A 26,560-nucleotide genomic window follows, 5' to 3' on the forward strand; every position below is an offset into this window, starting at 1 on the left:
GACATTTCTGAAAAGTAATTTTATTAATATTTTACAATTCTTTTCATGGATATTTTTCAGCTTCGCTTGAAGTGTTAATTACCATGCTGTCTAGATGACAACAAATAAGCATGTAAAGTCTATACAACATTATTAGAGAATTTCACATTTCATCTCTGAATTCTTAAATTCCCTTCTCTCACCAAAAGTAAACATAATAATGAAACTGGGCGTTCAATTTATGGGGCATAAAGTCTGGGTTTTATTCCGCTCCATCCCTCAGATAATGTAATACTTTTACTTCATTTAAGATTGCACTCCCACATTAAAAAAATTAAAGCATGACTAAACAGCCAAGAAAAAAAGGACCTCAAATAGAAGAATGAGTGTTCACCAAATTTTGCAACCTTGCAAAGCCACAAAGTATTCATATAAAATTTTTTGGCTAATACCCATTATTTTTATGGGGGGGAACCAAAGTGTTAATTCATAAGGGGGCCTGGTTTTAGTGTCTTATTGAAGTGCTACTCTGAATGTATTACTCAGAATGCAGTTTTACACTTGCCAAAATGGGAAACGCTGTCAACTCCTGAGCTTAACAGAATCCTGTCTCACTTAAGCCTCAGCACTGCTCAAATTTCACAGTAACTCCCATGGTTTAGATTTGGTAACAGCGATGAAGCTGGGCTTTGTTGCATAGTTGTTGGCTCTGTGCAGGTTTGACAGAGATATGAGATGTCTTATGGGCTGTGATAGAGCAGGTCTACAAATGTTCTTTTGGCAAGAGTGGTAATCTAGACTTGCTTTTAGGCTGCATCTTCGGAAACTGAAAAGGGGGGGGGGGGGGGGGCGGGGGGAGAAACGCTGTCAAATGTCATGGTCCTGGAGGTCTCCCCAATTTTGTCTTGACTTTTCTCCTGACACTTTATCAACTGCCACACTTCCAAATGGAAGCGATGTCCAATGATCTTTGGTTCTCAACAGAACTGCGAGCTACACCAAAATACATAGAGAGACAGTCATTTCCAATACAGACCTCTAGCTCATTTCGATCCCAAAGAGCTTCAAACTAATGATAGAGGTTGTGAGAGGGTGGGGGCACAGAACTAGGAAGGAGGTTCAAATGCGTTCACATGGTGGGTATGTGGTGGTGAGGGGGCCTCAGGCCAGGAAGAAGGTTCAGATGCATTCTTATGAAGCATTAAATTCCATTCAGCACCTGTCTCTCCTTGCTGTACTCAGCTCAGTCCAGGAATGTCAACAGTATCAAACCCTTTTCCATCATTAGTCTCTCACTGTAGATCCCGGTCTTCAAGGTACCTATACTCAAATGTGAACCCTTCTTTCTTTCTTTGGCCCCATTTCTCATAGTCAAAGTAGATGTACGTCCCCTAAAAAAAATATATATATATATTATTCCTGCTGCAACTCAAACTGCAGAAAAACCCAAGAGTAAAGCTGAATAATAAGTCTGCTATCTTACACTAAATGTACCCCTGAGGAACTTAATTATAAATTTAACATAGGCCCACAGGCTGGGCAATGAGCAGAATATTTTTCACATCATACCAAAGGACCTGTGAATGGGAATTAATAGTAACAGGTCTGCTTTGGTCTGTAATCCTCATGATTACCATGTGTACCTGTTCAAACTCATCTGTGATAGTCTTTGGTTCCTCATGCCTCTGGAACCACATCATATACTTCGTATGGAATCGCCATGACTGCTTCTTCAATGCTTTGGCTGCAAGATATTGAGCCTTGGTTCCCTGACGGAGGGTGAAATGCAAATGTCAGTACAACCACAGCTCCCTCAAACACACCCACATGCTCTCTGGATGCGCACATATAGCTAGTGTTACCTCAAGGTAGTAGAATATGAAAAACAGTGTCTCAGTGGAGAGCCTCTGGTAGAACTCCACAGAGTCTGAATGTGGAGGGGGCACCTGGTGGTGGAAAGGCAGGGTGGGACTTGGATTCCTCATTAGATACTGCCTGGTGGAAGAAGGAAACCAAGAAGAACTTTCATCAAAAAACACATGAAGACGAAGCCAGACAGAAGCCAAAAGCTCAAAAAACAAAGGCTGAAAGATTTAATGTGAACAAAACAGAGAAGCATAGAGAATCTGTGGAGCCACAATACCTGATCCTCTCCGAGTCAGATGGGTGAGGCATGTGAGCCCAGGCAGACTCCTGCATGGCTTGTTGGTACAGCTGGTCTTTGGACAGGGGAACAGGCCCCAGAGGGCAGACACCCAATGAAGGAGGGATGCTGACCTCAGATAAAGAAGGCTGGGGGGCTGCAGGGGGGCCAGATGAGGTGGTAGAACCAGGGAAGATATCTATCAAGAACAGGGAAGGTAGGTATGACAGGACATTTAAGAATAACTGTTCATTCTCTCCAATTCCCTACAGTACCATACTAACATGATGTCTAACAGTCAATACCATTCTTAACAACCCATTGCCTACTCTTACCTCTGTCTGTAAGATGCAGGTTGGGCACCTCCCCATCCAGTCCCGATGTCAAGGCTGCACGCTCTGCCATGGACTTCAGAGAGCTGAGTGGCTCTGGAGCCTGGGGGAGAGGGGATGACAGACAGACAGCAAAAATTGCATCAGCAGGTCGACACTGTTACTCAAGTTCAGTATAGGGTCCAAAAGTGAATGAAGGAGCTATTGCGAAAAGTACAAAAAAGTCCATTTCACAACCAACCATGTTCAACAACTATCCCGAGCCTGCCCCTCAAGGGCCTAATGGTGGTATGACTGATCTACTGGAAGCAGAATCAAACCAGCAGTTTCATACATAGGAGTCTTATGGTACGATCACACTAGCATGCCTTTCATTCAGTTCCATTCTAGCCACTCAATGTGACCACCAGAAAATTTGCTTCCTGAAGTGAAGTGAATTTGCAGAGCGTTTTCACTTGGAGTTCATTTCTCATTAGTTAAACTAATTTGGTGTGGCATGGGCAGGGTTGACACCTCAGTTCCCTCATTATTGTAGCTTTATCTGGGCACCCTGTTCTTTTCGATTGCAAGTGCCTACATATAAAATAATTTTAAAAAATGGCCTGGCTGGCAGTAATTCAGACGGGACTCGAAACATAATTCCAATACATTTTACTTTTTTTTTTTTTGACCTAATCAGTATTCAAGTACAGTTGAGGACAAAATTATTAGCCCCCCTATGAAAATATCAATGTTTTAAAAGTATTTCCCAAGTGCTGTTAAATAGAGAAAAATAATATTTAACATGGCTTTTTTTTTTGACATCTGGGTTTTATTTTGCATGCCTATTTTACTTTTCACACAGAAATGAAAGTATTCCACAGAAACCAAAAACTACCATGGTCAAAATTATTAGCCCTCCGGATAGTAATAGTCAATTGTGTATCCTTTTTGTTGGATAACAGCTTGCAGTCGTTTGTTGTAGTTTTCAACAAGTCTCTGACAGCTCATCTGAGGAATCCCAGCCCATTCTTCTTTGGCAAATCTCTCAAGCTCCTCCAGATTTGATGGCCTTCTGGCATGGACCATCTTCTTTAATTCACCCCACAGATTTTCTATTGGATATAAGTCAGGGCTTTGTGCATGCCACTCCATTACATTCACTTTGGTCTTCTGGAAATAGTTCTTCACCAGGAGAGACATATGTTTGGGATCGTTGTCGTGTTGGAAGACGAAGCGACGACCCAGGCCTAGTTTTGCTGCTGACTGCTTAAGGTTTTCTTTTAAGATCTCCACCTATATTTCTTTGTTCATAATTCCCTTCCACCTTGACAAGATTTCCAGTTCCTGATGCACTGATGCATCCCCACAGCATAATGCTCCCACCACCGTGTTTCACTGTGGGGGTGGTGTTCTTTGGGTTATACTCCTCTCTCTTCCTTCTCCAAACATAAGCAGTGTCTCTATGGCCAAAGAGCTCTAGTTTAGTCTCATCTGACCATAGGACATGCTTCCAGTATGCGTCATCTTTCTCCAGGTTGTCCTGAGAATACTTTACTCTAGCTTGAAGGTGTCTCTTCTGCAAAAGTGGAGTCCTTCTTCGTCTGCAACCTCGAAGTCCATTCCTATGCAGAGCTCTAGTGATTGTCTTCTTTGAGACCACCATTCCCAACTTGGCCAAGTCATTCTTTAGTGTCTTGGCAGTTGTTCTGGGGTCTTTAGACACATCTCTCACTAGTTTCCTTTCCAGAGTCTTTGAAATCTTTCGCTTCCTACCTCTGCCAGGCTTGTTCTGTACTGTGTGGCTCTCTTTGAATTTCTGGATTATACTTCTCACTCCAGTTCTTGACAATTGGAAACGCTGTGATAACTTTGTATATGCTTCTCCTGCATTGTGTGCATCGAAAATTCGTTTTCTAAAGTCCAAGCTGATTTCTTTTGTTTTTGGCATGGTGCTTTCTCAAATGACAGCTGAATGACCCTTACTGAGGATTTTACACTCAGTTTAATACCTTCAGTTTTAACAAGTTAAATCACCTGTGAAGTTAAAGCACATCGTTATACATAAGTGGCTTGTACAAGGGCTCAATAAATTGTAATTTCTTTAAGGGGGCTAATAATATTGTCCCTGCTCATTTTTGTTTTTTTTTCCCTGAAACAATTCTGCTATTGTGTGCAAATATAAATAAATTTATTCCTTGTAAAGAAAACTAATATGTTCAGAAATGCTATGTTGAAAATTCCTTGCTCTGTTAAAAATGCACTTTGGAAAGTCTTGAAGAAACTTAAAAATTTCATAGGGGGGCTAATAATTTAGTCCTCAACTGTATGTATTGGCTGTAATTTGTGTTAACAGTGCAGAAGAATAATTATTTTAGGCACATTTACATAGTTATGACAAAGTTTTTCTAATAATACTGTGGAAGAAAAACGTATGCCAGTTATGTCTCTAGCACATCGCTAGCTAGTATGCTTCTCATGCATGTTGCCTTACAGTATTTTCAAAACCACAGTTATTGCAGTATATTAGTGGGGGTGGGTTACACTCAATATAAAATTCACTCAATTCTTGCAAAGACACTGGAAACTTTTCTCTCCAGTGTGACCGTACCTTTAACCCGCTGAATGTGTTCAGTCGGGAGGTGGTGTGTCAAACTGGGCAGCTACATATTGTCAAATACATGCTTAAATTAAGTTACTGGAGCAGATTTAAAATTAAATGTTATGCTTGCTGATGGTAGGTACTAGGCTAGACAGCTGTAAAAATGTGACCCCATTATCAGGAAACCCCATATTGTATGTTTAAGGCATAAAATGGTCACAACACTTGTTTTTCTGAGAAGTATGAATGAATGAATGGACATATTACCGATCCCTGTAGGGGAAACTGTCTTTTCACCTATCCCATCTTGTACTCCATGACACACATGTAAGAGAGAGCAAGCTTGGCAACCACCTGCAGTGGTGCCACCCATGAAGCTGGGGGATTTATGCATAGTATTTGGTTACAGAAACAACTGTAAATTGTAATCAACTTTAAATGTGTTCAGCAGGATACACAGTCATAGTGACATCGATAATTACTCAATTTCAAATTTATATATAAATTAATTTGGTAATGACGTCTCATGTCAGGCTCACCCCCTTGGATTCAGACTTGTCTAAGGTGGACTTAAGAAGGAAGGTCACTAAGGAAGCTAGCCTGTTACATCTCTTTATGGTATTAAATGCTATTACTCAAGACATGACCAGAAAACATGACAACTTACTAGCCCATCCCCAAGCTCAACGTGGCAGTGTGACAGTGAATATGCAGATGTGTAATTACATGCCAAAGAACTGACTGTATTAACTTGTACTACAACTGACCTTCAAGCCTTCTGAGCTTGGTGTATAGGAATGAGGTCCATTCAGAAGATTTCCACTGTTTGACTTGTTTTCATTATAGGAGGGCGAAGGGGAACTGGGTGGCAGAGTCATCGACCCCAGCAGACTTGAGCCACTGTCCTTACTGAAGAGAAGAGTGAACTTCCTCAACATGCAAGCAGTCAGTTACCAGATCCACCAAGAACTACACTGCGAAGAGAACCAGAATGATTCATTTACAACAAAACAAAATCCAGCTGCAACAGAACTTACGGAGGATTTGCAGTGGAATTGACAGACGAAGGCTGACCACTTTGCGATTGGCTGGCTGCACTATGTGAATCTGTACTGCTGTCAGCCACTACAGAACTGTAACCTGAGGAAGACATGGAATTGGTTTCCAACCTCCAAGAACTAAAACCATACATTCAGTCAAGACTGAAGCCCACATTTCAGTTACACTGCAGACACAAAGGAAATGGTTAAACAGCAAGTAAGAATGCAAACATAACACAACACGTCAAATGTCAATATAAACTCACTAGTGGTCCCATTCTGCTTCTGCCCACTGGGAGGTCTGGCAGTAATCCCATTTCCTGTTCCGACTCCGCTACTTCCAGAAGTACTTGAGGTTCCACCATTGCCACCGATCACCCCCAAGCCACTCCCAGGTGCCAACCCACCTGCTGGACTCGAACCTCCCTGTGGAGGGCCTGGGGCTGCAGTGTGATTTGCACCTAAGCCCAGGATCCCACTGCTGACACCAGCGACTGCAGGACTGGAGCCCAGCAAACTTGCAGATGACCCACTTCCATTGTTACTGCTCCCCGATCCAACTCCACTAGTACTAGTGCTACTGGTGCTACTTCCACCAGAACCCCCCAGACCACTTCCGACTGCCCCTGAAGCAGCAGCCTGTGCATATGGGGCAGGGGTGGAAGCTGAGAGCATCCCAGCCATGCTGTTGAGGGCAGATGGCATTCCAGACAGCCCCAGGCCAGAGACTTGGCTGCTTCCACTAACCCCTGTCACTCCTTTTCCTAAGCCCAGACCAAGCCCAAGCCCCAGGCCAGAAACAGAGGTAGGCCCTGATGGAGCCTGGGACTGTGAATTTGGTGTTAGGGGAATAGGTGCACTAGAACTGGGAGGCGAAGTGGCAGAAGACGTAGGAAGCAGGAGGTTCGATGGACTGGGGTTGCTGTTGGAAGAAGCAGAACTGACAGAGTTCTTGGCCTGGGATTGATTCTGCTGCTGGGCCTGCTGTGCTGACTGCTGCTGCTGAGTCACTGTGCTGTAGCTGCCAGAGCTAGGCAGGAGGCCTCCCATGCTGCCCAAGAGAGTGTTTCCCCCAGCCATGCTACTGCTGCCTGCTGCAGTGCTGGCCATGGAGACAAGACAGGAGGAAGAGGTTCCAGAAGAAGAGGATGATGAGGAGGAGGACAAGGAAGATGAAGGGTTTCCATTCTTTACAGGTGACTGTAAGAGGAAGTAGAGTTAATATGGTTAATATCATGTAGACTGAAGATGGACGCAATCAGGCAATGATTTGTTTTCTCTACTCTTAGAAAGTTAAGACTATTCAAAAGCATCTACTGGTTGTGTCTTACTTTAAGATCACATACCTAGTTACTCACAGCCATGAAAATGGTTCATGGAAATTTCCTTGCAGTACGTCAGTCAAACCCAGCTGGTCAGTCAAAACAGGTGCCTGGGGGATTCTGAACTTACCTGGCTGACCTCACTGTCTGTAGACCTTCCACGTTTCTTATCATCCTCTGAAGTCTCCTATAAAGACCAAGACAATTTAAAAATATATTACTTTTGTGAGTTATATTCATGCAATATATTCATGCACTTTTAAGCTAAGCTGTAGAGGGAAACAACTCTAATTCTTCTGTGCTGCAGGCATGACAGCAGGCCGGCATTGCAGTCCTCGAGGGTCAAAAGTTAGTTTGAAGGCTTAACACAGAACAGACTCCCCCTGATTGAATGCAGCTATGGGCCCCTCCCATCCTCATGCTCTGCTGGAGAGCTAATGACAAACTGCGGGTGAGTGGCTCCCATTAAGCTGCAGGCACACAGGGGGCCGTCAGATGGAAAGGATGAAACCTGCATGACTTTCCCACAGTTACTCTAATGCTTCGAAAGGAAACAGGCACGACTCAGCCCTGAATCAGGACGTCAACCATCCATAGACGAAATAACCCAACAATGTTGCATTTGATTTAGCACAAAAATGGATTATGCTGAAGAAATGGACACCATCAAGCACCTCCATAGGGTTTGGGTAAACTCAGAACGCACATGGAAATCATGGGTTTGCCATTGATGCCACACGTATTACAGTAAAGGGGAACAGAATTGGAGATAATCATGTCGCTAATGGCAAATCTGTGCAGAATTATTTTGTGTTTATGTATCTGTTCTATAATAAGAGCAACTTGAAAATGCCATTCATGGACGAAGTGAGATAGAGCCGTTTACCGTGGTGCCAGTGGCAGGAGAAGGAGGGATAGGGGAAGATGAGGTGGTAGATGTGGGAGTGCTGCTGGAGTGGTGGAAGATCTCATCCTCCATGTGGGAGTGACCAGGTGGAGAGGTGGCCACTAACGATGGGGCTATAGGAACACAGAGAGAGAGGTGAGCACTTCTGCAATGAAGCTCAGATGGTGCCATAAAGACCTCAAAGTCCTGTTCCTATTTTTATACCAACTGGGAAATTCACCTGATTACAAATCAATTGTGCCACAACCAATGTAAGAAATATGTCGTATGATCTGGTGGTCCCGCTGAATTGTGGGGGTGTGCAGCAGATCATATGATTTTTGTGATTAAAGAAAATATGAAATTTAATACATTCATGAAGTACTGAATCAGGTGTCAACCATTGAAGGGCTACACAGTTGACCGGTTTACATCAAAACCTTTAAAATATCTGATGGAGCTCACATGTCAGAATTCTCTTATTGCTAATCAAGCATTTTTAAACCATAACTTTTATTTAGGAGCTGAGTTCTGTTAAAATCTACAACAACCAAAAATAGGAGAATCATGTTTGAAATGTTATGGAAATTTCGCGATGTAGGACTCAGGACAGCGTGAAGTCTTTTCAACCTTCAGTTTATTGTGGTATCTTACAGCACGAGCCCAGGAAGATACCTCAGGAGTTCTCCCCCGATCCACTTCTTACAATTCTTTTTATCCCTGCGTTCTACTGTGTGTTTCCATATATGGTTTGTTCCGGTATTTCAGTGCTCGCTATTTCTTGACTAAGGCCTGATGCTATCATCTGACCTTGAATACATGGTTCCTACTGGCCTAGTGCATTCCTCTATTGCTAGGAGATTATACATATACATAACATTCACTACTTTTGTATTACATTTGGGTATTACATTTGGATTTTTCTCTCACAGAAATTATATCCTGTAACCTTGTGTTGTTTTTTTCATTATCAAGATACTTTATTGATCTTCGTGGGGAAATTCTCTTTACGCCTCCAACTTGCTCTCGGTAGGTGAGAGCAAGCTGGCCGTGAAGTGTAGCCAGCTGTTTCAGTGCCCAGGGAGCTGGAGGCTAAAAGGCCTTGCTCAAGGACCCGCAGATATGGCAAGGCTGAGCTCGAACCGGCAACCTTCTGATCAACTCCATAACTGAGAAGTCACCTCCATCAGATGGATTCTCTGTTATATTTATTAAAGTACCTTCAGAATGATTTTAAAAAGTCTGCCAATAAAAAAAAATAAAATATTGTTAGGTCTGGGTGATAATTGTGAAATTGATTGAGGTTTTAATTGAACATTTTACCTCGATTACAATTAATGAACAATTATTTTGTTTTTTGCCCTTATATTTCATGGTTAAAGTTTGTACTATAAATATTATTATTAAAGCTGCAAATTTTTTATAATGAGACTGTATATTTTATTTTTATGATTTTAAAATAATTGAAGGAAACACACCTATGAATCATTTATGGTTATTCATTGAATATTTCAAACAGTTAAAATCAAAGCACAAATGACTTGAAATGAAAATGTCTTACGAAAAAGGGCACATTTTAGTTTTGATGAAAAAAAAAAAACAGGAGCTTCCATTTCTTGCACACAAAATAAACCATTTGTACTGGAGTGATCAGGGGTATCATTTATAAAACTTTGCGTAGAACTCATACTAAAAGCGTATGTGCGCTCAAAAGACGAAAATGACGTAAGCAAAGAAAAAGTCAGATTTATAAAAACATGAGCACGCACACCTCCAAGCAATATACGCTTTATAAATCACACACTACCTGGGATTGTACGCAAGTGGATTTGCCGCATATTCCGCCTTCTACACGCCCCCCGTTCAACCATACATGGTCAATGCAAATCACCTCATGCATATTTAAGCATCCGATGTAAACTTGAAAAACTCATGGCATCATGGCAACCGAGGGGAAAAGTAAGAAGAGAAATTTTTCTGAAATCGAGATAGATGTGCTTGTCTGTATGGAATCCCGTTTCCTCCACCGTGGAAAAAACATATATATAAATTTATGTCGAAATTTCGCCTATTATACATATTTTTTTCCACGGTGGCGGAAACGGGCTTCCAATACAACCGGCCACCTGATGAGTCTAAACATCGCCATCTGCATTTCAGCAGGCTGATCGCACGCTCCACAACAGTGTGTGCACAAGCGTGAGCATCGTTATAGCAATTTTCCTGTGCGCTCTGGGTGTTCGAAAGGGAGGTGAGGAGCCAGTGCTTGAGAGCGTAGCCGCTGTCACCTGCATTTCATAACAGAATTATTCAATACATGAACAATGAATAGTTATAAACAACACAATGTTTTTATCACCTTACCAAGAAGCCAGCCATCGCGCACAGCGCCAGCCTGCAGTCTCCTCCCTACACTGCTGTGTTCCAGGATAAACGAGTCATGTGTTGAACCACGCCATCGTGCAAACACGTTTGTCAGGACCATATCAGCGTCACGAATAACTTGCACATTTCTATTCATGTAAATAAATTCATTTTCATATGGAGCCCTCATTGCAATGTGAGTGCAGTCAATTGCGCTGATGACATTTGGGAAACCGGACATTGCTGCAAATTGCCTGTTGATGTTAGCCTACAGCAGGGGTCGGGAACCTATGGCTCGCGAGCCAGATGTGGCTCTTTTGATGGCTGCATCTGGCTCGCAGACAAATCTTTAATGAAAAAAAAAATAACGTTAAAAATATAAAACATTCTCATGTATTTCAATCCATTCATTTCCTACCGCTCATGTTCATGGTTGCGGGTGGCTGGAGCCAATCACAGCTGTCCTCCGGGACAACACTAAATTTTTATTGGATAATGCGTAACGTAGACGGGTCGTTGTGAGGTCAGGAAGTAAACTTCCCTCCTTTTAATCAAGTAGTCAGCTAGCTAATTGCAGAAACCCTTTTATCGAAGAAGATGGCTAAAGGAAAAAAAAATGGAGGAGTATCATACTTTTCAGCAGGAATGGACAAAGGAATTCGCCTTTGTGGAGAGAGCAGGTTCTGCAGTGTGTCTAATATGCAATGATAAAATTGCATCGATGAAACGGTCAAATATAAAAGCGGCACTTCGACACATGCCATACTACATTTGCATCGAAATATCCTGTGGAGGACAGCAGGAAGAAAGCATGTCAAGAGCTACTGTGCAGAGTGCAAGCTAGTCAGCAGCAATTCCGTGTTTGGACCCAACAAGATGACTGGAATTCGGCTAGCTTTGCTGGTACTTTAGCAATTGTGAGAAACGGAAAGCCATTCACAGATGGGGAGTATGCCAAAACATTCATGCTTGATGTTGCCAATGAATGACAACTTTTCAGATAGACACCAGCTGATTGTCAAAACTTGGAACGCGCTTCCCGTCACATACCACACACTGCAGCGTGTGAGTATTGCTGTACTGACAATGTTTGGTTCTACGTATGCATGTGAGCACCCTTTCTCACATCTAAAAGGACATTAAGACCAACCTACGATCACATTTAACGGATGGAAGTCTCAACGCCTGCATGAAGCTTAACCTCACCACGTATCAACCAGACTACAAAGCTATCAGCAAAACCATGCAGCACCAGAAGTCGCATTAATGGTAAGAAGTACTTTATTCATCATTGGTTAGCAACAGCATAATAACGTTATTAAAAAGAATTCAGAGACTTATTGTACTTTAAAAGTGTTGGTCTTACATAAAATGCACACATTTACTTGTATTTAGTTTTAAACATATTGTATGGCTCTCATGGAATTACATTTTAAAATATGTGGCATTCATGGCTCTCAGCCAAAAAGTTTCCCGACCCCTGGCCTACAGTGTAAAGGAACTTAATGCATCTACTAGTCATTTTAATAATCCAATCCAAAACGACAGATATTATTGAGCTTAGTGACTGTTATATCCCAGACCTAGAATACAATTAAACACAAGGATAAGTGGTTTGGAAAATGGATGGATGGATGTATCGATAGATTATTATTGTGTTTCCTAAACAAGCTTTAGAAATTCACACTTTTATTGTTGTTAATTATGACATATACCAGTTGGCTAATTCCTGCTGGTAACAGCCAGTTGCAAGGAACCCCAGGGTCGTCAGTACCTGTATTTGTACTGGGATTGCACGGTTCCTTTGGGTTGGTCTCTCTAACATTGGACCCAGTTCAGCACATAGCTCCAAAAGCACACATCTAGGTAATCTAAATCGGCCTATGAGCCAGTCATCATCATCATGGGCCAAAAAATCTTCATGGTCCCTGAACACCAGTTCCCTTCTAATTTTACCATTGGCATAATCTTCTAACAATGCCAGAACATCCATTATGTTATGCTACGCACAAATGTGATCAAATGTGTTTTAAGCAATTTGTTCACTATAATAAATATGTGACTGAATAAGCTAAATTAAATGTACAGTGTATGACTCACTAGCACAAGGGATTATTTTTGTACTGATGCCACTCACATTATTGCTCACCCTCTTCACCTGCAGGCGTATTTTTTTCTCCAAAATGTTCACACGCATGGGTCAGAGTTGGTGTACATATGCACTAGGGCTGCACGATATTGGGAATAAATCACATTGCAATATTTATTCTTTCTGTGATATATATTGAGATATTGGGATTTAAAAAATTCTAATTAGTTCAATAGCTCTATTGCAGGGGTATTCAACTAAAATTTAAAGAGGTCCAGTTAGAGAAAATTTCTTGAAGCAAAGGTCCGGAAGATCATAATGTCTAACTATTTAGTGTGATGTATATTTAAGTAGCATATCAGTTGTATCAACATTGGATGTAATCAGTACCTGACTGTCAAATCAAATTAATTCAGTGCAATTCAATTTGAGATGTCTGCACACACATGTAACAGTTCTTACCTTGTAAATAGTATGCTTTTGTATTTAACTATGTAAACACTTTTGACATAGCTCATTTTAGGTTTATAATGGAATAATATAGATTTGCCGTAAGATTTCCTGCGCAAATCTGAAATCATGAGTGGCGTGCCAGATGCTGAAAACGTACAATTTTTATTTCACCTGAGTTGATCTATATAACAGATAATATTACTTTATACATATGTTAAAAAGCGGAAACTTCCACGAACATGAAATCACCAGTAAACTATGTCTATTTATCCAACATGTTATATAATATATACTGTATTTGAAAACTTTTCAGCTATATGATTTCAGGACAGACCAGCCACTCTCTAAGGAACATTACGGATTTTTGGTTGTGTGTGTTCGCTTCACTGCTGTTATTAAGCAGTCACCCTGTTAGGAACATTACAGCTTTTTGGTCGCTTTGCTGCTGTTATTAACACTAATGGAACATTAACGCAGACAAAGGGCTATCGGTCCAGGTCCGTATGGGACAGCTTCTGGGTCCGGGTCCGGCGCAGTCCACCTGTTAATGACCGCTGCTGTATTGGTATAATTAATCATTCTAGAAAGATTGACCCGATTTAGCCCAAATATAATGGTAATGATAACTTAATCAGTACTAAACAGAGCATGAGCATTAAACTATGGAAGCTTATCGCATATGAGAGTTAACATGAGTAACAAAATAATGCTGTGTTAAATGGTTAGAATGTTTGTGCTTGGTGGTTCGTTCTGTGATCGACATGTTTGTCAGCTGCCCGTGCAAAGCTGCGTGTTGGCTCCGTATCCAAAAACCTTTAAATTGATCTAAATTATATTAGACAGACTTTTGTGGATTGTTTAAGAATAAGAACAGTGTGACATTTGTTAATTCAGCAAAAACACCAAAAGCGTTGTCCACGCCGCTTAATTTAATTTGCGTTACTTAACATCGCACATCCTGCGATGTGACTATTGCACGTGCGTACATCGCAATGACGATGCTGAAACGATATACTGTATCGTGCAGCCCTAATATGCGCACATTCTGAAGTCAAGTTTGTTTCTATAGATCGCAACGTTTGCACAGAAAGAGGCGTACGCATCTTTTAGGTCCCGTTTTGTGTGTACACAACGGTTATAAATGAGACCCCAGGTAAGCAGATGATCATTATAACAGTTTTTTTTTTTCCTTTACGTCTCAGGCAGATTACCATCTAATTGCCATTTGTATATATTTATTACACAAATATAAGGTGATAAAACAGACAGTATTGCTATTTAGTGAATTGACTCAAAATACAGTACAGCTGTTGTAAACGCTTTTCAAATTTAAGTATTGCACATATTACTGAAGTGTATAATTCAAATACACTATAACAGTACAGTACTGTACATAAAATATGTTATTTGCAGAGAGAGAAAATTACTTTTTCAGCGTCATGTTTCCTGTGCATGCAGCTTTAGCCTCAGGTAGCTAGCCAGAAACATACGGGTTAGCAAAGGCAAAATAGGCAAGTTATAAAATTAAAAAATAATAATAATTTGATAGTTAATATTTTGCATATTTTATGTATAAAAAGACTACTTGATTACCATAGGTGAATTATCTAAACTGTATTTTTATACAGGAATGATTCTGTCCTAAGCTTTTTGATCCATATAAGCGGTTTCCACTGTATTTTAAATATTGCTAGCGGTAAAACCGATTGGTATTACCTTTGGCAGCTGAAACAGTTTTTTTTTGCAGGGCTTACATTTGAAATCTTTTTGTTTGGTGTCGTCTTCGCTAAAGCCACAATGTGTCCAAACGACGGACACAGCATTTTTCTTTGGTACAAGCTGCTCAGTCGGCTTGGGGTTGGAGTTCTCCATGTTGCTTCCATGTCACAGACTGGATGGAATGGAGTCACATGACAACTGGTAGTATGTTTTTAAGGGTATATGTTTTTAAGAGGGAGTATTAAATTTTTAAGTATTAAAAATATATATTAAAAAAAAGCAACCTATATGGGCAAGGTTACAACGATTAAAAGTTCTGAATGTCAGTTTTGATTAATTTTCAAGTAATACTATCTATAGTACACCTACTGAGTGTTATGAATGTGTTTTATAATGTGAGTTTTTGTGTGACTGACAGAGTTGACAAAAGTCCTCAGCTGCCAAAAAACACTGCTTAAGATAAAAATTAAAATCACTGGGAGGTTGCCCCATTACAGAGTTTAACAGCCAAGACTTAGATCTTTTAAAATTTTGTCCCTGTTCTCAGGAATTAGTGACACACTTGCAGTGATATCTTTGCAAGCAAATGGTAACAGATGCTGTTTTAGTGGGCATGCCAGGCTGTCCTCATTTGCAACTTAACATACTGCCCAGGGGGTTCCAGCTGTAGAGGCAGACTTGCCCCTATGTGGCTGACGTAAAGTGTAGTTTGACTCCTCTTACCCTATGTCACCCTTAGTGTAACATATGCGGCAGAAAAGGCATCTGCACCTAAAACTAAACCATTCCGAAGTACGTTTTATTCAGCAGTGACTATACAAAAACAGCAATTAATGCATTATTATACAATGCACAAGGGGGTGGGGTGTTCATTTAAAAAAATATATATTATACACACACACACACACACACACACACACACACATATATATACATATACACACACACATATATATACATATTAGGGGTGGCACGGTTCACAAAACCCACGGTTCGGTTTGTATCACGGTTTTAGGGTCACGGTTTTCGGTTCTGTACGGTTCTTATTTTTTCTTTTAATCTTTAACACTCCAGAAATGTACTTCAGCATATGATATATAGCTTAATTATCCACAATTTAGGATACAGTATTAAAAAAGTTATATCATGAAATCATGCATAAACTGAATTTGACTTGACTTAAAGCACATTATTAAAATTATTAAACATTATTAATCCCAGAACAGTAATAAAATAAAAGTCTTGCCTTAACATAAATGCTAAAAGAATAGATCGCTTTAATCGCTATTACAGTTGGATATGGGCACGCGGTCTTATTTAGAAAACATACAAAAAGAGACGCATATAATATTTAATCATTCGTTTTGTATTTGTCCGGTCCACGGGTTAATTTAATTGGGGATCGTTAAAATGATAGATCACCTATATATATATATAACGTGAAAAAAAATGGTATTAATTATATTGAATGTTCTTGAGTAATCGATAAAATCAGTTTCTGTGTATGTACAAGACATCAATCTGTAATAGTGCAAAATATGTCCAGTTGATATGTCTAGTATGATCATCTGGCAATAGCCTGTAGGTCTGTGTGGTCAGACACTGTGCAATAAACAGAATTTTTAGGAACATGGCAAATGTTCACATTGCAGCATGGAAGCAGGCTCACTGATACAACGCTGACCGGGGAAGCAGAGGCGAGGAGACCTAGGATCGGGGGAATGCGGGGTTTAATGAGCAAAAGGAACACAGACGAGCGGTAAAGCAGAATTACAATATAATGACCGGACTGGAGAAAGAAACGGAAACGCGGACTAAATACAATGGAGTAATGACAAATTTGACAACAATCAGGAACAGCTGGTAAACACGGGGAATCCACACAGGGTTAACGAGGGGGCGTGGCACACGGAAAGAGCAGACGATCGAGGCATGACACTCACTGGAGTGCTTTGTCACAGATAACTTAATTTTCTTTAACAAAGTGCCTAACCGCACATTAAATAAAGTCACACAACAAAGGCGCACAACAGTGTTCAGATGTTGTGCTATCGGTTGGCTGAAATTTAAACGTTTTCTTCAGAGACAGGGTGGTAACGCCGAAAACACTAGCTAAACGCAGCAAACAAAAGGCTACTGGAAATTACTTAGCTGGCTGAACTTTTACCGGAACTACGTCACACCGCTCTGTGCATATAGCCTATTCTTTCGCGCGAAAGGGAAACACACTGACGTCACATACGGGGCACGAGGCTACATTGCGCATGTCGTGAACCGTCGAACCGTGCGACGCATGCATGCTCCGAACCGAGACAAGCGAACCGAACGGTTCGGTTTTTTTTCATGAACCGTGCCATCCCTAATACATATATACACACACACACATATATATATACACATATACACACACACACACACACACACACATATATACACACACACACATATACACACACACACATATACACACACACACACACATATATATATACATATATTTTTTATATATATATATAAAATGAGCATGGTCCACCTTCTGTGCTAGTCCCAAACCCTCCTTGGAGTAGGCCTTTGTCTTTGTCTCTCGCTCAACAATCTTTAATCGCTCCATTTGCTGCAATATATACATACATATACACATACATCCCCCCCACCCATTCAAAAGCACTCACTGACCACTGACTTATGAACAGACCCTAGGCAGCACAACGTAATCATAAACAAGCCAAAGATTTTGTTATGACTGCGCTTGCATATCATACATGCTGTCCATGTGAAGTCCTGGAGGACCAATGTGACAGCAGGCAGTGATTTAAAACACACACACACAGCCCCATAAAATACCAGCGTACAACCCAGAGGCCAACAACTTTCTTGGACAAGCAGTACTCTACTTACGGATATCTTCTAGGTCCAGATCGTCATAGAGGAACTCATTCTCCTCAAAATCGGGATCCTGTGAGGAGTCGAGGTAGTACTCCACATCATCCTTGATCTTGCGTATTGAATCCACCTGCACCGAATCATTGTCCAGCATTCGCAGGATGGTCTCCAACATGCGTATGTGGTACCTGTGCTTCTCAATAAAACGCTTCAGCTCTTCAATGCGGTCCTGCTTCTGTGGAGCAGAGAAAAAGACACTACATTACTGCCAGTACTGTGAGAGCTCTCTGCAAAGCAACAGGGCCAACTGCACTGACTCACCTCTTTGTCTCCTTTCTTCTTTCGAGTCTGGACTGATAGACTCTCCACCTCACTCTCGAACTGGTCCACCTGCATGTTTAGTGTGTCTATTGTGTTCTTTTTAGGGGCACAGAAGAATGAGTGAGAAAAGGGTTTAAGGATTTACAACACCACCTTTTAATAGGTCCATCTAAAACACCTTAAGCCACATGAGGAGAATCTAGGTAAAAAAAAAAAACCACACTGTTACCAAATTACACCTCTCAATAAAACTGTATATGGTGAACCTATACAGGATCTGACAGAAGTGATGCAAGGCTGGACACACTTACCGTAAGCCACTGTCCCACCTCCTCCTTCTCCTTCTGAGCAGGGTCCACCTTCTGTGCTAGTCCCAAACCCTCCTTGGAGTAGGCCTTTGTCTTTGTCTCTCGCTCAACAATCTTAAATCGCTCCATTTGCTGCAAGTTAAAATAAAAACATTTAAAACAGATAATCCACCATCAATTTGATGGTGACAAAAGAAACCCAATAAAATGTTAATACAGCATATATGCTGTGCTGTAGCAATGCATATGCCTTTTCCCAGCTTGTTAGGGGCACCTAATTAGTAAATATGACGACTTAAAAATCAACTCTGAAAACCACAAAATAAAGCCTACAGTTGGCATTTTCATTAAGGCACTTCATTTAGGACAAGATTCCCCCTTACAACACCACACACCACTCCTCACAAGTAACATTACAAAGAACATCCCTAAAAATTTTGGAAGGCTTACATTAACAGGGAGAACGCTATTTTAGAATAACACAGAGGGAACAAATTTCCTTCACAACAAGCCGCTACAACCCTCCACCACATCACTCAAAGATCCTTAACTTTTGCAGATACACTGAGGTTTAAGCCTGGTTCATACTTCACACAGAATTTTCATTATAGGGGCCAGCCTCAGAGACCACATAGGGGGCTGTGAGCAAGAGCATGTACCACTCACAAACTGAAACCACGCGGATGGCCTATGCACTTTGATAATTCTTTGGCCAGGAGGAAAGTAGAAATTCAGAGAGAAGATTGAACCAAACATTGTATATAATAACCTTTTCTACCCCCTCTGATCAGAGTGAAAAATACAGCCAGCAGATTTGAAGAAAGATTGGATGAGGTAGTCCGGAAATATGGGGATTTATATGATTCCTCACAATGGGATTATAAAGATCCTCAGATGACTGCAAACCAAAAATAAATTACATTTGTAACTGCAATGACATATACCAATGAATGTGCTTGCGTCAGTGTTATAATTTTTATGTAGTTTTTTTGTGTCAAATTTTCGTTTGAAATCCAGTTTAGTTTTAGGTGTGGTTGTATTAGTTTTCATTATTAAGATTAGATAGATAAGATAATACCTATAATATAGTAATCTAACAGACATACATTTTAGTAAGTTAAATTCTAGGGATAGACAAATTTGCAGGACTTTGCTAGCTACTACAAAATTTCTTAATGTAGTGCCGCTTGTTATTGGTTCAAGTGCATTGCACGAAAAAGTATAGTATAAAGTAGGGGTGCACCGATTGCAGTTTTCTGGCCGATCAACGATCACCGATCCTTAGGCAACCTTACCTGCCGATCTCGATTTTTTTTTGCCGATCTTGTTTCTTTCATAACTAAAAGACAGTTACTTCAATGTTTCCATTTTTATTGAGTAATTTGATATGAATACTCACAAAACATGAGGTAGTGTCCTCAAATATAAATGAACATATAAATGAGCATTGCTGTTTGAACTACAAAATCATATTTTTTCTTCCAGACTTTAATTTCTCTAATTTTGTAAAAAATATATATATATATATATAGCTGTTATGACACACTTGTCCAAAAAATAGGGAGGGAGGCAGCCTGCACTGCACCTCTCTCGGGAATGGGAGAAAAGGCTGATTTAACCCTCTGGGGCCTAGGGGTAGGAAACACACTTTCACTGACTGGGGCATGATCACACATTTCATCACACTTAATTCATGGCAAATAAATTATTTCTTATATATTTGTTTTGCCATTACACTCATCTTTATTTTAATATATATTGTAAATATGTCAGATTTTTGTTAAGTTTGAAATTTGACATCAAAGTATAGACATTGCAAAATGCAGTTTGGAACACTTGCAGAAACATTATAAAAGTACATAGTAAGCAATGCTGGCAGTTTGTTTTGATCCCAGATATCTGATCACCAAAGTCTTGGCTACATGAAGATGACTAAATGGTGTAGATGCAACATTAATTTGGATAAATAAATAAGAAAAACCTAACTCATGTAACTATTTCTGGCTCCTTTCATTGAATATGTAGCAACTTTCATGTGTATGAATGAGCCATTGTCACCTGGCCACGTCCCCAACCCCCTTTTATGGCGCTGAAGGGGATGTATCTGGATCGCGTTTCACCGTTGCGCTGTTAATCAAATTACCATGCGAATGCGATTTGAATACGCGCTAATGCGGCTATTTAGAATGTGAATAGCGATCTTCGGGTGAGAGCGGTACTACACGCCCCCGATGCAGGTAAAACAAAGTAAGATGACATGGTTTACTTTTTTGCCGATTTAACCTAATTAAAAAAACTTTAATACTTCCGACAATGGACGTTTTGAAAAGAAGACAGATTACGGATTTAGCCAGTGTTTTTTTCATGATTATACATTAAGATTTCAGCGAGATATTTATAAACTGAAATAGACGCGAAAAGTACGCGATGTCGTCGACGACATACTCGATCCCAAAGAGTTAAAAGCATATAACTAAGATCGGTGGATCTCATGGGAATATGGTCGATTTCTGATCCCCTCAAATTAACGTGATCGAGGCCGATCGATCGGTGCGCCGATCGATCGGTGCACCCCTAGTATAAAGTATAGTATAAAAACAGTCTGAAAATGATTTGACGTTTGCCTTAAATTTTTTTTCCCCAGTTTTCAATATTAGGTGGTTAGTTTTCAATATTTCTAGATTTAGTTATAGTTGATTTTCATATCTTATTTCAGCTTACAGAAATGTTTCCACTGTGGAATACCCTGCCTTCCGTACTGTAAGTACACAGTACATGGTTAGTTTTAGGAACATTCTTATTTTTAAATGTAACCTTCATACCACACTTCATAATCACAGCTTTGCACTACAGCGCTACCATAGACTGGCATCAAAATACATGGTTGCCTGACGCATTGACACAAGTAGCAGGAAAATTCAGGACTGCAGACAGTCCAGAACTATGGCACATGTCTGCAGGAAGTATGAACCAGGTCTTATTCTGCATTCCATTTACCTTAGGGGTCGGTACTTGGATCTTGGAATGATGTCACACACCAGTTAACCATATTCCAGTGAAGCAAGTCAGAAAGTCATTTAGCAATACCAGGGACCCAAATCAATAAGCAAGATTTCCTGCTCTGCCAGATAACTTGTCGGATTTAATTTACGCCAGTTTAAATGGCCTTTATCTTCGTTCACTTAGCCAAGACTCCCTTAAATCAGACAAATTAGCCAATTAAGAAATCCTGCTTTCTGAAACAGGTCCCAGATCTAGCAATATCAGTTGATAATGCATTATGCTGTATTTTATGCACAAAATCATCATAGCGACAAGTCCACAATTAGGGATTGGGCAGTACTGTACGTACGACCAATTTAATGAGCCACAAATAAAAAGCAAATGCTAATAAACAGTATAAAACTAAAGCTTTAACATCTGTTAATAAAGGGTGCAGCTATCTTGAATTCTGAGATCAGGGTTGTGTAGATTCCTCAGTGTTTAAATCGGAATTCCAACTTCAGTGGGCATTCCAGTTGAAATTTCCAACTAGGAAGTCCGAGTTACGAGTTCAAATGGAATGCAGCATTAGGTTAACTCTGCCTAGCCACATCTACATTATTAAAATACTCAACAACTTGACTAAGAGAGCATGGTATGCGTTTCAAAGTATACATTTATCAAGTTTGTCAGCCTTGCTCAAGATTAAGGTACAAATTCTGCTTACACTGACTGATGCAAATACAGTTAATGACCAGTTATCCTAAGCATTGAATTTAAAAGATGCTCCATACATCCTTACCGTCTCAATGAGTTTCCTATTCTCAACCAACTGCCTTTTGTCTTTGATTTCATTGGAGGCAACCCATGTCTTTATTTGGTCACGAAGACGCTGGTAGAGAAGGAGAGTCAGTCACTTTATATGTATGTGAAAACCCAAAAGTAACAGATTTCATTCATGAACCTGAACACACATGGAGTTTTGTGCAGAGCATTAGTGGCTTGCAAGGCGAAATGACACAAAAGAACAGCTTCTCACCTGCAACTTTTTTATCTCTTTCTTGAGGTCCGCTTCATATTTTTCTTTCTGATTTGCATTAGCTGCATTATGAAGCTAGAGACAACAAAAAGAAACAACTGCCAGGTAAGAACTTAACTTGGGGAGGGACAAATAAATTTGTTTATACAAATGCATGCATCTCAAAAGCTTGACCAAAGCATTGAGAATCTGTCGACTGTACTGAAGGCTGAGCTGGAAACAATTGCTTGACAAAACCACTGCACAAAATCTAACAGTGACATAATGTTTTCAAATTGTAAAACGAAATGCACTGGCCACTGAATTATCTGCAAATACTACCAAAACAAAATAAGACATTGCCTGAGTTAAAGGTTCCAAAAAAATATAACCCTATTTTAAGCCAAAAAGGATCTTCTAACTAAAGACTAAAAATAATTTAGGAATGTCTCCACACAACAGGTCTCCACACAATGCTGTTATGATACATGTATTAACTGTCAGTTTTGGGTGTGCATACACATGAATAACAATGTAAAACATTTTACTCACCTTCTGCCAGATGTCTTCAAACTGCTCAACACCCTCCCCCACTTTTTTCAAACATCGATCTATTTCACCTGGCAGGGCAGAAAAGAGGAGAGGGGGGTGTCACAATTTCATATAGGCCCCAAAACCAATTAATAATAGCAGAAGCATTATTCGCTAGTCATATCTGTTCATTACTACCTTAACAAAGCAAGTCATACAATAAAGCAAAGAAGTATTACAAGACGATTTGGTCAAATATTTGCTCTCCAAATCCTGATCACATATACCATGATTAAACTGAATATCTTCAAATATATTGTTTGCAGGTGTTTGCCCTTAAGGTCCAATCTAAATGAGACTTGGCTCATTACTATGGAATAAGGAGTCAAGTGTCTTGTAAGATTCGCAACGTTAATTTCAGCATTTTGGATGCTCTAGGACCATTAAGAATAAAACTGTGTGCAAGTCATTACTAAATAACTTTAAACATATTCCTGATAACATTATGGGACATCAATACAACTATGATGCATTTCTACATTTTTTCCATACACTGGGTAACAACTACCAAGTTCCAGAACATATTTGAAATATCCAACCTGCAAAAAAAGCATACTGACTTACTGTGGTAAAATAAAGCTAAAACCATCATACCTCACAGCCCCAAAGTGCTGTACCTATCAAATATTTTCTGGTTGTTTATTTTTTATACAGTAGTCCCCTTGTGTGTCATGAATCTCACTCTCCTACTGATTTTTTATCCATGATCCTCAAACTGAGTTTGTTCTGGAAAAGGCTTTTGTTGCATTTCCAGATTAATTTCCTTAACATTACTACTCTCATTCAAGACTCAAGGTTTCCCTCAACAGCCAATCAAAACCAGGCACATGATCTAATGATGGCTACATACAGCTGCATCAACTTGACTCAATTCTGAATATCTTCAATTTAACCATGTTTTACTTGCAAAGTATGTTCTTTCTTGCTGGAAGGAATATGTAGTGCTGCTTGACCTACATAACGCTAACTGGTTATGCAACTCATACAGTTTTGCTTATTACTTTCATATTAGGTTGTTGCTATGATGCTTGACTGAATAAGTGGAATAGAAAACTGATGGATGGTAGCAAAAACAATTTTTTTCCCTCATTTGCATATAAAAGTTTATTTGGATTCAGTTTAAGGCAATGGTCACTAACCCTGCTCCTGGAGATCTACCACCCTGCAGAGCTTAGGGGCAGCCCTAATTTAACACACCTGATACAGATAATCAGGCCCTTCAGGTGCATCTCAGTATCAGAGGCTAGTATTAGCTTTAACATAGCTGGCTCCAATACTGATCTGTATCACATTTGTTAAATTAGGGCTGCATCTAACCTCCGCAGGGTGGTAACCACTGGTTTAGGGTGATAATGTCAGTTAATCTGTTTGCAAACTCAAAAAAGCTACCCAATTAAACACATTATACTACTGTATAGCAGCCATTTAGAACTTATAATGCTATACTAATAAAGCAGGAACTATATTCCAACTTCACAAAATTTTGATTGCAAATGTAATTTCTTTAAAAATGTCTGCTACACTTAAATCTGAGATTTTACATTAAGATGTATATATAATTCTGGGGAATTAAACTTTTCTGTATCAAACCTCAGATTCTTTAATATATGAAATTTTCTGCTACGTAAAGACCTTTTTATGTTTGCCAATAAGCTAGATTTTATGACTAAATAAAACTGCATTACAAGTTTCAGTTCCATGGAACCAGCTTTCACTGTGGCAAAGAGTAAAATACAATGGATGCACCTAACCACACAGTGGTTAACCACAGTGAAAAGTAGAGGGAACAAATTGTAAGATTACACTGGTTATTTCAGAGAAAAGAACATATTTGAAATGGAATTTACCTTGTAATTTTCTTTTATCAGCCATGACTTGTGGACTATGATACTGTCTTCATACCGTCTTTCACTGTGAGATGAAAAGAGTTTTCAACAGTGTAGGTTCTGTGACAGTTGGGATATGACCAGAGCAATATGGCTTCCGCAAGCAAAAACATTGAAGTAGTGTTAATGTGTCAGTCAGAAATAACATGTGTTCCACACAGAATTCTGAAACATACAAGTTCTACATAAAATCATACCCTAAGACATTACACAAGACTCTTAACATTTTAAAATTAACTCAAAGAAATGTAAGCTTAAATGTATGACAGTTTAAAAATGAAGCTTATGTTTATATCAAATAAGCTTTTTAATGCTCAAATCAAATATAAATGCTCGTATCAAATATTTTTTACTTTGGCTTGACTTAAAAAATAAAGCATATTGCTGGCAAACACCGGAGTCTTATGTCTGCCTAAATTATATCAGGGGCCCGGGATGAAAAGGATCTGTCAGGCTAAACAGACGAATGAAAAGCAAATCATCCCCCATGATCACTGTATAAACGGTACATGGGAACCCCGTTTTCATATCACCACATCTACTGAGGTATGGAATCAGCTGAAGGTTTCATCTATAGCTCAGACAAGCATATCTAGTGGTTACATCTAGCAATAAAGAAAGACACTGCTTATAATCATTTCAGTGCGAATAAGCAAGAGCAGATTCACTAAAAGCACTAATTTGCCAAGCTCCAAATAACCTTAGTTTACTTATTTGGACAAGAGACAAATTCTGTATTTAAATCGTTCGCTACGTCGTAACGGATTCCCTTATATGACTTATCTAAAGTTGTGTAAAGCACACTGCATTGAAGTGAGGATATGAATAATGTACGCACTGTAGTTTGAAATTGGCCAGATTTTGCAAGCCATTCAGCGGTAAAAACAAATCCCCACGTTACTGGAAACTATACGGCGCCAGCTCAGCCAGAACGGGTGCTTCAACTGTGAACTCCGGCTCCAGTTTTTTTCCAATTATTCTTCGACATCTACCGTTATAACTATTTGCCCCTCATTTTCTGGCCTGGCAGGTAGGCACTGTATTTTTGCGAGGTACAAGTGATGCTTGGCTGGGCTTTTCAACCAGCTAGCTATATACACAGTTAGCCAGCTAGCATCAGCCAAGCAAGCCATAACATTGGTAAAGAAAAAATATAAGTTCATTGTGGTTTTTCTAAACGAAAAAGCAGTTAAGCTACCTGAATTTTCTGGACTTTCCTTCGTCTTATAATCCGTCTTTTGGTACACTAATTCCACAAATCTTCAAGTAATAATTTTTATTTTATTATTTCTTTACGCCAAACAATCACTCTTCACATCCAAGATGGCCGCCGGGAACATCCCCCTCCTCCGCTGTTACGCGGATGTCCTGGAGCCCCGCCCGCCGGAGCGTGATTGGTAACGCGCGTTCAATGGTTAACATGACTGGTCGCTCAGGAGACCTTGCGTTTCCTCTTCCGCACGTCACCACTGCGATAGGCTTATTTGTAAGGTGAAAGTTAAAAATGCAACATTTTTCTGTCCATACAGGAATTCTTACTAATACGGGGCTGGTAGAAAAAGTCACGTGACTAAGAATGAAGCAGAAAACACTGAATACATTTTCTCACACGTGTTTTTTTTTTTTTTTTGAAGAATTGGTAAAATGTTATTTTAAAAATCGT

At 39.8% G+C, this 26,560-nt stretch overlaps 1 protein-coding gene across 2 annotated transcripts; it reads right to left on the reverse strand.

The window, feature by feature from the left end:
• On the reverse strand, window positions 1-26,252 carry cnot3b (CCR4-NOT transcription complex, subunit 3b). 2 transcript variants are annotated; one of them, XM_023806380.2, is made up of 18 exons: window positions 26,096-26,252; window positions 24,859-24,922; window positions 22,973-23,040; window positions 22,442-22,516; window positions 22,205-22,294; window positions 18,424-18,552; window positions 18,113-18,208; window positions 17,807-18,026; window positions 8,284-8,417; window positions 7,528-7,584; window positions 6,342-7,275; window positions 6,073-6,175; window positions 5,803-5,944; window positions 2,458-2,557; window positions 2,123-2,321; window positions 1,842-1,974; window positions 1,623-1,748; window positions 1-1,370 (listed from the first exon to the last, which is right to left on the reverse strand). In XM_023806380.2, the coding sequence occupies exons 2-18, from the start codon at window positions 24,881-24,883 to the stop codon at window positions 1,272-1,274; spliced, it is 2,730 nt and encodes a 909-aa protein (XP_023662148.1). In that variant the 5' UTR covers window positions 24,884-24,922; window positions 26,096-26,252; the 3' UTR covers window positions 1-1,271. The 2 variants fall into 2 exon arrangements, with proteins under 2 accessions (XP_023662148.1, XP_072561530.1); XM_072705429.1 differs by lacking the exons at window positions 24,859-24,922; window positions 26,096-26,252 and adding an exon at window positions 23,576-23,778.
• Window positions 26,253-26,560: the final 308 nt, after the last annotated feature.

The sequence above is a fragment of the Paramormyrops kingsleyae genome, chromosome 23 (genome assembly GCF_048594095.1).
Source record: "Paramormyrops kingsleyae isolate MSU_618 chromosome 23, PKINGS_0.4, whole genome shotgun sequence".
NCBI classification, from domain to species: domain Eukaryota; kingdom Metazoa; phylum Chordata; class Actinopteri; order Osteoglossiformes; family Mormyridae; genus Paramormyrops; species Paramormyrops kingsleyae.